The 13882-nt window shown below is 32.8% G+C and overlaps 2 protein-coding genes across 2 annotated transcripts in view; one reads left to right on the forward strand and one right to left on the reverse strand.

The window, feature by feature from the left end:
- The window catches only part of LOC141483782 (uncharacterized), a 163420-nt gene that overhangs the window by 45190 nt on the left and 104348 nt on the right, over positions 1-13882 (forward strand). The window lies entirely within an intron of this gene.
- Positions 10090-13775, reverse strand: LOC141483688 (uncharacterized). Its single transcript, XM_074178493.1, has 3 exons — positions 13139-13775; positions 12535-12744; positions 10090-11428 (listed from the first exon to the last, which is right to left on the reverse strand). Exons 1-3 carry the CDS (start codon positions 13638-13640, stop codon positions 11115-11117), a joined length of 1026 nt encoding a protein of 341 aa, XP_074034594.1. The 5' UTR covers positions 13641-13775; the 3' UTR covers positions 10090-11114.

Here is a 13882-nt window from a genome sequence, read left to right on the forward strand (position 1 = left end):
GTTTATGCAGTCGTAAATTGTCGTCGAGAACTGCGAAAACTAGAAAATACTCTATATGTTCCGAAACTTGGTAATAATTTATTTTCAGTGGGAGCAGTGACAGATAAAAACTTCAAAGTGATGTTTGACAATAAAAGTATTAAGGTTTTTGTGGAGAAACTTTGGCTGCCTTTGGTGTAAAATGAAGAAACCTTTGTTATGAAATGATCTTTGAAAAACTAACACTTGAACAAGTCAACGTAGCTGAAACAAATCAAGTTGAGTTATGGCATGAACGTATGGGTCATGTTAATTTCAAAACTTTGAAAGAAATGGCCGACCGTGGACTTATTCCAGATTTGAAAATGAAAAGAACTGAAGATCTGTTTTGCGAATCATGTCAGTATGGTAAACAGGAAAGAAATCCATTCAAAGAGAATCCGCATCAACGCCGTTACAATCCAGATGAATACATTCATTCTGATTAATGCGGAAAAATGTCTTCAACTTCAGTTGGTGGAGCCGAATATTTCCTTTTATTCAAGGATGATTGCACCTCGTATCGTCAAGTATATTTCATCAAACACAAATCGGATGTATTTTCAAAGTTTGTGGAGTCCGAGACACTAGTTAAACGGCAGACTGGCAATGATATCAAAATATTTCGAACCAACAATGGGACAGAATATGTTAATCATCAATTTCATGAGTACTTCAAGAAAAAAGGCATTATTCATGAAACCAGTGCATTGTATACACCAGAACAGCCGAAAGAGATCTCAGAACTATTGTCAATAGTGCTCGAGCTATGTTAAACGAGACATCCTTACCAAGAACATTATAGGCCGAGGCAGTAAACACAGCGGTATATATTCTCAATAGAAAACCATGTAAACCAGATGAAGACCAAACACCATTTGAGAAATAGACAGGCATGCAGCGTCTCTCATGTACCGAAACAGTTGAGAACTAAATCAGAGAATAATTCGAAGAAATTGATTTTTGTTGGTTATGAAGGTACCAGTTCAAACTATCGTCTATTTGACCCAGTAACAAAGAAAATATCAGTGGCGCGAAACGTGATTATCAACGAAAATATTCCCAAAAATTCGTCCATGATTGGTGCTGATTAATATTTTTCGCATAATTTTCATTGTACGCCTTCAATTCCTGAAATACCAGAAAATACTCGGTCGGATTCTGCGTCTGAACCAGAACAGAACTTGATCCAACAAGAAACCGAAATGAGTATCCAAGAAATACATTCAAGGGATAATCAGATTGAAAGACAACTTCGTGATCGATGTAAAATGAATCGACCATACCGTTATGAAGATTTCTAAATGGCCTGTGCAGCAATTATAGAACCTCAAACATATCGAGAAGTGGTAACAAGCAATGAAAAAGATCGCTGGGAGAGAGCAATGATTGAAGAAATGGAGTGCTTGAAGAAAAATAACACTTGGGATTTAGTTTCATTACCCAATAATAGAAAACCAATAGGATGTAAGTGGGGTTTCAAAGTGAAATGCAAGCCCGATGGAACTATTGTACGTTATAAGGCGAGACTGTGTGCAGAAGGGTACTCTCAAGTAGCTGGCATTGATTTCTCTGAAACGTTTTCACCAGTCGTTCGATATGACTCGTTAAGAATACTTCTGGCCATATTAGCTACACTTGACATGGAAATTCGACAATTTGACATCAAAAGTGCTTTTCTGAATGGAGATTTAGATTATCGGAAGATAATTCCTTAGTGTGTAAACTGAACAAGAGTCTAAATGGTCTGAAACAGTCTTCTCGTTACTGGAACTCAAAATTTATAACGTTTTTGACATCATTTCATTTCAAACACTTAGAAGCAGAAAGATGTGTATTTCGAAGTGAAATCAATGGTTTCAAAATTTTTCTTGCTTTATATGTTGATGACGTACTTGTCATGTGTACGTCATTGAATGTTATCAACATGATTTTAGAAAAATTAGCTTCGTGTTTTGAAATTACTACGAGTAATGCTGAATACTTTGTTGGTATGGAAATAAGTCGGAATAGAAGCAAAAACCAAATATTCATCAGTCAACAAGGATACGTACAGCGATGTTCAGAAAAATTTCAAATGTCAGAGTGTAAATCGAATACAATACCAGCCGATCCAAATGTTTTTCTGAATGCAGCTCAAAGACCCCAAAATGAGGAAGAAAAAGAATATATGTAAAATATTCCGTACAGAGAAGCTATAGAAAGTCTCATGTTTTTAGCGGTTGTCACTCGTCCAGATATATCATTCTCAGTGAGCAGATTTAGCAGATATTTGGAAAATCCAGGAAAGCAGCACTGGGAAGCAGTGAAACGTATTTTCAGATACCTAAAGGGTACTAAAAGTTATGGAATTCTATACAATGGGAGCAACGAATGTTTAAAAGCTTATTCAGATGCAGATTTTGCAGGACACATGGATACTAGATATTCAACAACTGGCTATGTTACTTTATTATCAGGTTGTCCAGTTACATGGACATCTCAACGACAAGTGTTTTGCAAGATCCACGACAGAATCTGAATATATTGCAGCTTCGGATGCCGCACAAGAAATAATATGGTTGAGAAGGTTCCTTCAAGAATTTGATGTTGACGTTTCAAATCCAACGGAACTTTTTGTTGATAATAGAAGTGCTATAAACTTGGTGAGCAATAATGATCATCACAAACGAACAAAACACATAGATGTCAAGTATCATTACATAAGACATTATGTTCAAGAAAAAAATATCACTGTTTTTTACACCCAATCAGAAAACCAGTTGGCAGATATTTTAACCAAACCCTTACCACGAAAAAAATGGTCAAGAAATCGACAAGGTCTGTGGGTAACGTCTCCGAAGTGAACAAAGAGTGGGAGTGTTGAAGTAATCCATGTTCACTTCATTTTGATTGATCTTGTTTTTATGATTCCTTGGAAATTGTTATTGATTGAATTAGTTAATATTATTGTTAATACATAAAATGTATCGTTTGTATATTCATGATTGAAACCTGGTTCAGTAGAGTTAACAGTTCGATTTCCTACAAATTACAACACCCTGTCTGATAATGATAATAATAATAATATTTATTCGTTCATAACGATCATAACATGATGACATAGAACAAGTCAATAATAAAAATAAAAAATAAATATGATAGATAAAATAAAATAAAATCTAAATATATAGATAGAAAACCCCGTTGATTGAAACAGTCGATTATATGATTGAAATCGTAGGTACATCAAAATTAAATATAATTATGAACTGAGCCACATTTGGTAATTGTGTTGGCATTCTAATCAACCCATGAAGGCATTAACCAATTATACATTACATAGGATCTTTCAAATACTCATCAACAGAGTAATAGGCTTTGTCAATTAAAAGTTGTTTCACATACTGTTTGAATTCTCTCAGCGACATTTCTCTAACATGAGTTGACAATTTATTAAATAATCTGATACCCATATAAAAAAGACTTGATTCGGTCCTGGCCAGTCTGTGAATTGGTATTTCCAATAAAGTTGAATTTCTTGTATTGTATTTGTTTCTTTTCAATGGAGCAAACAATTGTCTGTCTGATTTTACAAACATCAGTATCTGGTAAATATAAATGCAAGGTCAGGTTAAAATTTTTAGGATTTTGAATAGTTCTTTACAGCTCGTGCGAGTGAACATGTGCATGATAAAACATATATAATACAGATTTGTCCACAATTTTATTAAGTTGATACAGGCAATAGCACATTGGTGATATTTTTTTGTACATTTCATGAATGTGATGATTCCACTTACAATCTTCTGAGAGTCCCAAGAATTTAACTGATGTAACTTGTTTTAACGAACCATTTGATGCTTTTAAAAGTAAGCTGTGATCATACCCTTTTGGTGCATAACTAAATCTTACAAAAGAGGATTTTTTATCATTGCAAACTAATTTATTTTTGGAGAACCAATCCTGTGCTTTCAATATTTCTATATGAGCAGAGTCAACTGTAGCGGAGATGTTTGGTCCATTTACCAGTAAGGTTGTATCATCTGCATACATTACAACATCACCTGCAAAATCATTGACATATATTATATAAAGCAATGGTCCCAGAATAGAACCTTGTGGCACTCCCATGGTATAATTACGGTGAATAGACTTAAACTTGTCTATCTCAACATATTGTGTTCTATTGACCAGGTAACTTTCAAACCATTTATATGGAATGCCCCTAAATCCATACTTTTCTAATTTATCTAGTAGGATTTTATGGTTAAACAAATCAAATGCCCTACTTAGATCCAAGAAAACACCCAGGGTTCTCTTTCCTTCATCTAGATTATTATATAGTTCATTAAGAAATGTTATTATGGCATGCGTTGTTGACCGCCCTCTTCTAAAGCCAAATTGATTTGCATTAAAGAGTTTATAAAGATCAAAAAAAGAAATTACCATGTGTGCCACACACTTTTCATAAACTTTTGCAGACACACTGGGAACAGTGATGCGCATGAAATTTTCAACCTGAGTTTTATCACCTGTTTTATGTATGGGTTTTATTTTACCGACTTTCAGAATTTCAGGGTAGATTCCTTCCTCCAAAGAGCTGTTAATCACACAAGTTAATGGTTTAACAATATATGTTGAACACTTTTTTAACAGACTAGAGCTAATATCATCATTACCAGTAGTATGTGTAGTTTTTAGATTACTTATTATACGTGTTATGTCTGTTTCTAGAGCAGGTTTGAAGGAAAAAGTAAAAGGATTGAAATCTTTAAGTGTGAGTTCATATAATGGTTCTTTTATATTGTTCGAAAGTATTGTTGGAATACTGTTAAAATACTCAGCAAAATGATTTGTTATTATCTGGGTGTCCTGAACAATATTGTTATCTATATTCAATTGAATGGCATTCGATCTTATCTTTGAATTTTTATTTGTTCCTATTATATTCTAAGCAGTTTTGGCTTTATTTTTAGAGTTGGCAATCAGGCTATTATTATACTTTTTTTTGCTACATTTAACAGATGTTTGTATAGTTTCTTATATTTTTTATAATAGGCTTTGAAATTTTCATTTCCTTTTAGAGTTGGGGCATATATATTCTTCAAATTTTTGCCGAAAATTAGTAAACCTTTTGTTAGCCATGGTTTTTTTTGAGTTAATCTATGTTTTAGTTTCGCAGTTTTCAGAGGAAAAGCAATATCAAAAAGGTGTTTAAAAGTTTGAAAAAGACCTCAAATTTTTCATTTGCGTTTCCTGTACAGTGATACATATCCTCCCAATCTTCATTATGTAATAATGGTAAAAAGTACTCAATATTGTTCTGGTTATTAAGATCTCTAAATTGGTGCAGGGGTGTTGTTTGAATGGCTTCATCAGAATTAATGTCAATATGAATTAGTTGGGCATTTTGATGATCACTGAGGTAATTATCAACCACCTTGCTATTATATAAACCTATGTCAATATTCGTGCAAATATTATCCAGACAATTACTTGCTCTTGTTGGGGTGTTGATGGTTGATGAGATATTATATGAACTAAGAAGATCTCTTAAGGAGCTGAGGTTTTTGGATTCATCTATAAAATTTATATTGAAATGTCCACACAGTATGAGATTAGGATTTTTATATTTTTCTATTACGTTCTTAATCGTTTCCTCAAGATTATTTAGAAAAATGTCAAAGATCCCATTTGGACTCCTATAAACTACTATTACTAAAGTATTCAACTTACAATTGTTCAATACACCTAAATTACATCTAATTGCTGTAACTTCAAAATCTATTTCAACAGATTTGGTTTTCACTGTTTCGAAATTTATATTATTTCTAACATAAATGCCTACTCCTCCATGCAATGATTTTGTTCTACAAGAAAAATTAGCATTTTTAAAACCATCTAATCTAAGAGATGAAACCTGATTGTCACGAGCCCAATGCTCAGACACACAAAATATGTCGCACTTGTTTTCTTCTAAAAAAATTTCCAATTCCAGCAATTTGTTACTGATTCCTTGCATATTTTGATGAGCTAAAGTAAAAACCTTTGTGGTGATAGAACCGAGAAAGTTTTCATTATTCTGCGGTGGATTTATTATTTTGTCAATTTCTGCATTTGATGTTCTAATTCTTTCTATGCACAGTTCAGGCGTTATTCGCTCACTAGAGGATATAAAAAATGATCTTCTGTGTGATGTTTTACTGATTCAGCTTCCTTTAGTTCTGCAGCAAGTGAGTGTTCCCCATATTCTTGAGTCTCATTATCTAGTGATTCCACCTCGCCCGTTTCTAAGTTTATGGGTACATTTGTTATATTCGTTTGCTTTGTTTCTGTATTTTTTTGGACAAGAAAACTTAAGATAAATTTACAGATATACCATTTCCCAGTTCTTTTTATTTTTGTCTCGGTGATAATTCATCTTTTGAAGTACATTATTTCACTCTACTACAGTTGAGGTCAAGTTGTTATACAGTACTTCTTTCATGAGAGATAGATTACTATTGTATATTGTGCTGTTAATGTATTTAATATCATATCTGTAAGGCTGTGTTATGATTATTAGATTGGTGTTGGATAATGTTGAAGAGAGGTGCCTTATTGGAAATGCATGGGTATTATTTGGCCAGATGATTACAGTATCAGCTTTAGTGAAATCCTTACTGATATTTATTGCTGTTGTTATAAGTTCACTGTTCATACAATTCGTCTTCAGAAATGATTGGACACTATATCTGTTATTTAACTGTCTTCTCAGGAAACCTGCCATGTCTTGTCCGTAATTTCCTGCTACAAAAAGGATTTTTTTTTCAAATCTATTTCAGCTGCTTCCTTCTAGATTTTTAATATGTTCGTATTTGATAAGCTCTTCAATTCTTTGGTTATCATAGTAGTCACTTTGGTCATCTTTATTGTTGTTTATACTAACTAGGTTCCGTGATTCACATAAAGATACATCCATTGATGTTCCCCTATCTATTTTCTTTTCATAGGCCTTACAGCTCTCGTTATTTATTTTAGATACGCCACTGGATTTTGTTTTAGATGAGTCAGTAGAAGTTCCCTTATCTCTTTTTTGCGTGCAGGTCTCTGTTTGGGTATCAACTTTTTTTGTTTGTTCGATTTTCAGTTTTTGGATCTGCAGTTTTAGTTCAGATATTAAATTTTCTTGCTGTTGTATCAGCTCGTTCATATATATATATATATATATATATATATATATATATATATATATATATATATATATATATATATATATATATATATAAATATATATATATATATATATATATATATATATATATATATATATATACATATATATATTTTAGTGTAGATCATTGCTTGCACGAGTGCTCGTGTGTCTTCGGAAAAACGTAAGTACATAATACTTGTCTTTTACTTGCACGCTCTAGCTGGATCGGTTCTCAGCTACTGTGGTTCTGTAGTACGGGGTATTCGCTGTGAGATGGCGCGCGTATTCAGTTTCGACTATGATTTATTTATGAATGTTGGTGGTTCGGACTTCCATTGTCTAATATGTTGATAATTGATTTGAAATCTATGAAATAAACAAATGACTTGGAGCGAAACAAGTTTTACAAAAAATTATGAGAATTACTTATATTGTAAGAAAGAACAAAATTATTGTATCATGAAAAATGAAATTGAATCAATATTGGTTTAAATATTTATAATAGTTAAAATATTAATTACATAAAACAATAAAGCGTGAAATGATAATACGATAAAGACCTTATAAAAAGACCACACAGTAAAATATAAAGAAAATGTATGAATATAAAGGTAAGCTATAAAATAAATGAATCAAACTAAAAAGAAATGAATGAAAATAAATATTTCAAGCCAGGTTACTTCACAACGTTTCGATTGTTAGTATCCATAATCGTCTTCGGGTGATGACTGGCTGATGGTGTTCGAATACGTAATCCCAGGGTAAACTTCTGAATTATAAAGTTACACGCCAAAATATTGAATTTGGGTACTTTGAGAACTTAGTGATAACAACATTACGTGACGACATTCTAGGTAAAAGATATGCTCTTCGGTGTTTTGTACATATGTTGCCATTTAGAGCCACGTACATTACAAAAAGTTGACTATCAACATTCTGCTCTTTTCATTACTGACAAAGTAATGCGTTATTATTATAAACATATGAGCTTTCAGTTCCAAATTTTGTTGGAGTGATTCACATTTTCCAGGACGTTTTTTATGGTTAGAATGTAAATGGCAAGTTGATGCTGATATGTAATAAAGTTTTCATAGCCAACCCAACTTCATAGGTGAAGAAACAGCTTCAGAATACTAGTTGGTCAGAAGATTGATTATATTTTTTTCCAGCTGCTTATTATGATCCGATAGTCGAAGGTGATAGGATATCAAATTTTCATTGTCTACTTGAACAGTGATAGAACATGAAAATATTGCTGTTCTGGGGAGACATTTTATCCACCTATGCGATGGTGAAAAAAGAGTGACTCAGAACGAATTGATTTATTTTTCCAAATGTTAACAATAATTGTGTAGGTACTCACTATTGGATTTGAATATATTTCTTCTATAAAAACATAATTTCCATCATTTACCTATCGATGTTCAGAAATAATATTGAGATTGATGATCAAGAATTTGCTTCAGAAAATCTAAGGAAAACTGGTGTTTTTTAAATTTAACGATTCGAATTTAATTTAAATTTCTATCAGAGTTTGAACGTTATTTTTCTGTGTCTAATAGCATTAAAATTATTTCAAAAACAGACATTATATTATATCGATACATTGACCAAACAAAAGCACCTGTCAAGACAACAATTCAATTTTTTCATGATAAAATTAATAATTATTCATTTGAATTGAATGGAACAATACCTCCATCAGTTCAACAGAAATATGTTATTGAAAAACTCACCACATATTTTTCAAATGTGTATACACTCACAGAAATCAATTTGGTTTAAAACCCAAATTTGACCTTTTCATACAGATGCTTGATTCTGTGGGTTACTTGAAAATGTATGTCATTAACCAGTAACCGAATGTCGTTGAGTTCGATCATTTTGAAAATATTGAAGGTATATCAACAGACTATGAAAACAGGGTACTATTTGAAAAGTTGACTACTATTTTGGCACGGTCTGCAGAAATGTTCAAAAAGTGTACTTTTCAAATTCAGAGATTATGTCCTCATTGAAAATTGCTTATGTCTCCAGACACATGGAAATGCATGGCTGTCTCTAGTTGAATGGATTCTGTAAATGGGTAACATCCAAGTTTGAGAAACATTGTTGCTGAAATTTTCGAGAAAAAATATTTATTCATCATTCCCCTAATGACAGAGTTAATTCTCCGAAGAAATTGCCTTTCTTAGCTTCTTTAGGAAATAAACCATAGAATCCTGCTTGACAGTTACTTATATGTATGCAATACATTTTAGGAATCGCACGTTAAAAGATAAGACGTCGTTAGTTCTCTACTTCTGAGGATTTTCGTAGGGGGACAAAAGTTGGTGAACAGAAAAAAATCAAACAATTGTTTTAAAATGTAACGATAGCCCAAGACGTTTTGATCGCTGTTTCAGTAAATTATTCTAGAATTCAGATATCAGAACACAAAGCTCAGAGTTGTTTTGAGAGACCGTTAACAACAATAGTCGTAGCCATCGTACTCAATACATCAGATACTTGCAATGGTCCTCATTGCAGAGGTGTTACAGGAAGCACTAACAAATGCAATGAGGAACATTCCACAAGTATATGTTGGATGATTCAAAACTCGTCACAGTATTAGCCAGGAAATAGCTATTTTCTTACAGGAATATGTTATCAACGATATCTCAAAAGAACTCTCGAGCTGTCTGTTCAGATATGATACTAAATATCTCAACAAGAGGATTTGACTTGTTCTGCCCGCCAGGTGGAGCGGCTGCTATTTAGTTAGAGGAAGCACTTGCAATTGTATCCTCTGCAATGATGATTACACAAGTATCTATTAGATAATTCAATGCTCGCCGCGGTATTAGCCAAAAGTAGTATTTTTCTGACTGGCATAATGGCCTACATGCATTGATCATGCTTGAATTTTGTATTGTTTTGAAATTAGTTTTTGATATTAGATATAATTGATGACACATACATAAATTGTCTTACTTTTTACAACATTAGTCGATGCTGAAAAAAAATCTTTTTCATAGACGGGAGCATCATTTTCATTCATAATGGAAGACTTGTAAAAATTGTTTTATAAAAAAAGCAACGGAAATTCGTTTTTTGGAACAAAAAAATTTTTTCTACAGAGATTTTATAAAAATAAGTCAAAATCAAATACCCACAAAAATAATTTATAAAATGAAAAACTCGTTTAAATCAAATATACTTTATTTTACCAAAGATTCACATGTCTTAAGATAAGCAGTGTAACTACATGCACAACAATAAATAAATATGTAATAAAAAGTACCTGGTGATTTTGGATACTCAATAATAAAAGTTTTGGACTAATGATAAATATAAATTATGTACCACCCCATGCATCTTTATTTAACATAATTGCTATAAATACTGGAGCATGCCAATATTGGTTTTCTGAATATCTGTGAGTAAATCCAATATAATACCATTTAAACTCGATTATGGGAAAAAATGCACTTACTAGCCAATAAGAGTTGGAATTTTTCCACAATATGAACCCTTCATTTTCTTGTCACTTTGAAAAAGTTTCGCCTTCAAAAATGAATGGACAATCGAGCACATCTTTCTTTATTGTGAGATATTTGTGAAAAACACCTGTTCGAGCGTGTCTCACAAATATCTACAATAAAAAAAGATGTGCATTCATTTTTGAAAGGAAAACATGAAAGATAAAAAAATTTATAGTGAAAGTGTTAAGTTCGGGTTCTGGAAAATTCTAATTTTATATTCCAGAAATAAGCTATTTTCTTTTCGAGGGCAAAAACTTATTGAAATTACAAGAAAACAGAAAACACAATGTGCATCAATAAAACAGAACTAGCAGTGATTTTTGAGAAACCATTAAAGGTAAATACATATTTCATCAGTGGAGAGAAAATTAAGGTTTATAATCTGGATGAATTGACTACAACAGAGTGAAATCTACAACAAAAAAACTACAACGCATTAATGAAATGACTACTAGGAAATTGAATGAGGACAATATAAAAAACTGATTGTAAGTACTCCAACTACTATTGTTTCTTGATAAATAGTATTTCTTCTTCTGCTGTTGAATCTGACTTCGAACTCTCCTGGGGGTCAAATGTCTCAGGTCTTCATTAGTGTTGATAACTTCTTGTATATATGTCTGAGACGGATAGATAGAAGTTTCACCTTGAATGAATTCTTTGAAAAGCGTCCTAACTAAATGCCTGGTTGGTGTATACCAAGTTCTCTCTGTAAAAAATAAATTGAAGAAATGTATATACTATTTTTTCCCTTTCAGAAGTGGATTTTTTCCACATTTCAATCAAGCAGATATTTTCATCGAAAAAGTATCATTCGCCATTGAGAGAAGTGAGTAAACTATTTATCACTCTCAAAGGTGTATCAGAGAGAAGATTTCAACAAAGTCGAAATACAGACAGAAAAAAACCACCTGTTTAAAACCTGTGCAACGTCCCTCAAGCTCATGCCATAATGTCGCCCAATTTCTCGACCTGGTTGGATGATTACCTGGCAGAATTGTTTGGGGATTCTTTGGTCTTATCAGACATGTTAGGCAAACTAGCTTTGGAGCTCAGTCACTATTTAGAGTTTAAGTTGAGCCTTTGAATATAACTGGAGTTCTTTCCCAACACCAAACCGTTCTTTTAACACCTCGACACGTGTTTCAATCTTCAAGAGGAAGAACTTTTAATCCCTTCACTTGGTTATTGAAAGACATGTCCGGGAGTTAAAAATAATGGTTGGGTGTTGGGAAAAAACTCCAGTAATATTTATTTCTACACCAAAGATTCCAAACACTGCATCATAAGCCTTTGAAATTGAGATGGTCGTGACTTAAGGGTGCAAAGCTGTCAGGCCTATATTGTCCCTCATGAGAGGAAAGCACCTCAAAACTAGTCTGACAGGTGGTCACTTCATTCAGGTCAAGCAAAAGATCATCTAAATTATTTAGAACATCCTGGCATGTGTTTGAGAATCATTGCACAAGTATGTGACAGATTTGGTTGAATATACTTTCTTATATGAGCCAGAAATTTACGTCATATGTTTTTTCCTTCTTTCCTTCTTGAAATTATTGACATTGGTTACCCTGACAGAACAGAATTTAAGACAGACTACATGACAATGATCAAGAAATTTGAAATCTAATTTTATTTCACTCTGTGCTCTAGTGATATAAAGTGGTAATCTGAATAACTATTAATAAGATGAAAAGAAAATGAGAATATAGAAATAAATTGTAGTGTAAATTTCCTTTTTTTTTTCAAGATTTTTCACAATCTTATTTCGATTTCAATGTTCAATGGTAAAATGTTGAAATCACTTGTACATACTAGTTTTCGTCTTCATGTTGTTGGAGATCCACATTTTGATCTGTGGCACAGTTTGCTTCATCAAATCTTCACATTTACTGGCACCAGCTAAAATCTCATAATTTGATGGCAGTGTCCCTTCTAATAAATGACGAGAGAAAAGTTTCCTTACAGCTTGTCTCTCTGGTGTATTCCACGTTCTCTTAACAGCAGCATGACCAGGGGAGAAGGCTGCAACAAATTGTCAAAAATAAAACATAAATTTGAAAGAATAAAAATTTAAATGGTTGAAAATAAGCTAATTGTAATGAAAGTACAGTTACTATTATCTATAAATGAAAAAGAGCTATTAATTACGAATATATTATTGTTTCTAGGGTATTTCATTCAACTTTTTACATCAGGTTCAGATACATGTTGAAACGAGAATATGAAACAGAAGTTCACCAAATTTTTATTGGGAACAAATCGAGTACAAAATCGATTTTGTCAGTTTTCTGAACTTATTAACAAAGCTATATTATTAATGAAAATTATTTTGTATTATAAACAGTAATGGTGATAGCTTGTGTGAAGAAAATGAATATAATATTATGAATAGAGTGGACTTCAGTAATCACTATACCTATTAATCTTCGTCGTTTGTCATCTGGTACCTTTCCTGAATCTGAATCATCACTGAAGTTACTACCATCACAGCTTGAGTTACATTCAGGCCCACTTTCCTTTTCCATAGTGGTTATTCTGGTCATTTTGGATGGTCCAGGGGTAGGAGAGTAGTACAGCGGTGTAGTTGGAGTGCTCGATATTGCAGAAGTACCTGGGACAGGAGCTGTAGGTAATGACATAGGAGTGCTGCGACAGCCATCTGAATCATTACCAGAAGTAGGAGAACATTGAGTGGCTAATAAAACTTTGCTAACGCTGATTATATCACGTTCTACAACAGGTTGCCTATAATATTCTCTGTGGATCTTTTCCGCATGACCCAAGTATCCTTGCAGAAGGTGTAAGTCTTCATTGTCCAACTTGAGTGACATGGACTTAGTGGCAACATGTTTTCGAAGTATGGTAGCTCGAAGTGACTTTGAATTAGTTGCTCCGCATTCCTCTGAATACTGCCTCATCAATGATGTAGCAGATACATGCCTGTAGACAACTTTTTCATTTGAAACACTTCAGTGAGGCAAGGCAAATATGTAAGGATTTTTATCATTAATTCCGGCCTCTTTTCGGCCTCTTTTCGGTATTTCAATAATAATTTAACACATTCATGCATTTAATTATGTAAGAGAACCGGAACTCCTCTTGCCAATTTTCCCCTGACGACAAATCTCACATATTCCCTCACATATATCTTGTCGTTTCC

Source organism: Leptinotarsa decemlineata, unplaced genomic scaffold (genome assembly GCF_025532065.1).
Source record: "Leptinotarsa decemlineata unplaced genomic scaffold, Ldec_3_MD MMD2_P_RNA_scaffold_14, whole genome shotgun sequence".
NCBI lineage: Eukaryota > Metazoa > Arthropoda > Insecta > Coleoptera > Chrysomelidae > Leptinotarsa > Leptinotarsa decemlineata.

Coding starts and splice junctions, on each gene's coding strand:
- LOC141483688 (XM_074178493.1), bottom strand. CDS start 13,640: ATGAGGCAGTATTCAGAGGAATGCGGAGCAACTAATTCAAAGTCACTT. Junction 12,745..13,138: donor CAAACGACGAAGATTAATAG/GTATAGTGATTA, acceptor AATTTGTTGCAG/CCTTCTCCCCTGGTCATGCT. Junction 11,429..12,534: donor CAACATGAAGACGAAAACTA/GTATGTACAAGT, acceptor TATTTTTTACAG/AGAGAACTTGGTATACACCA.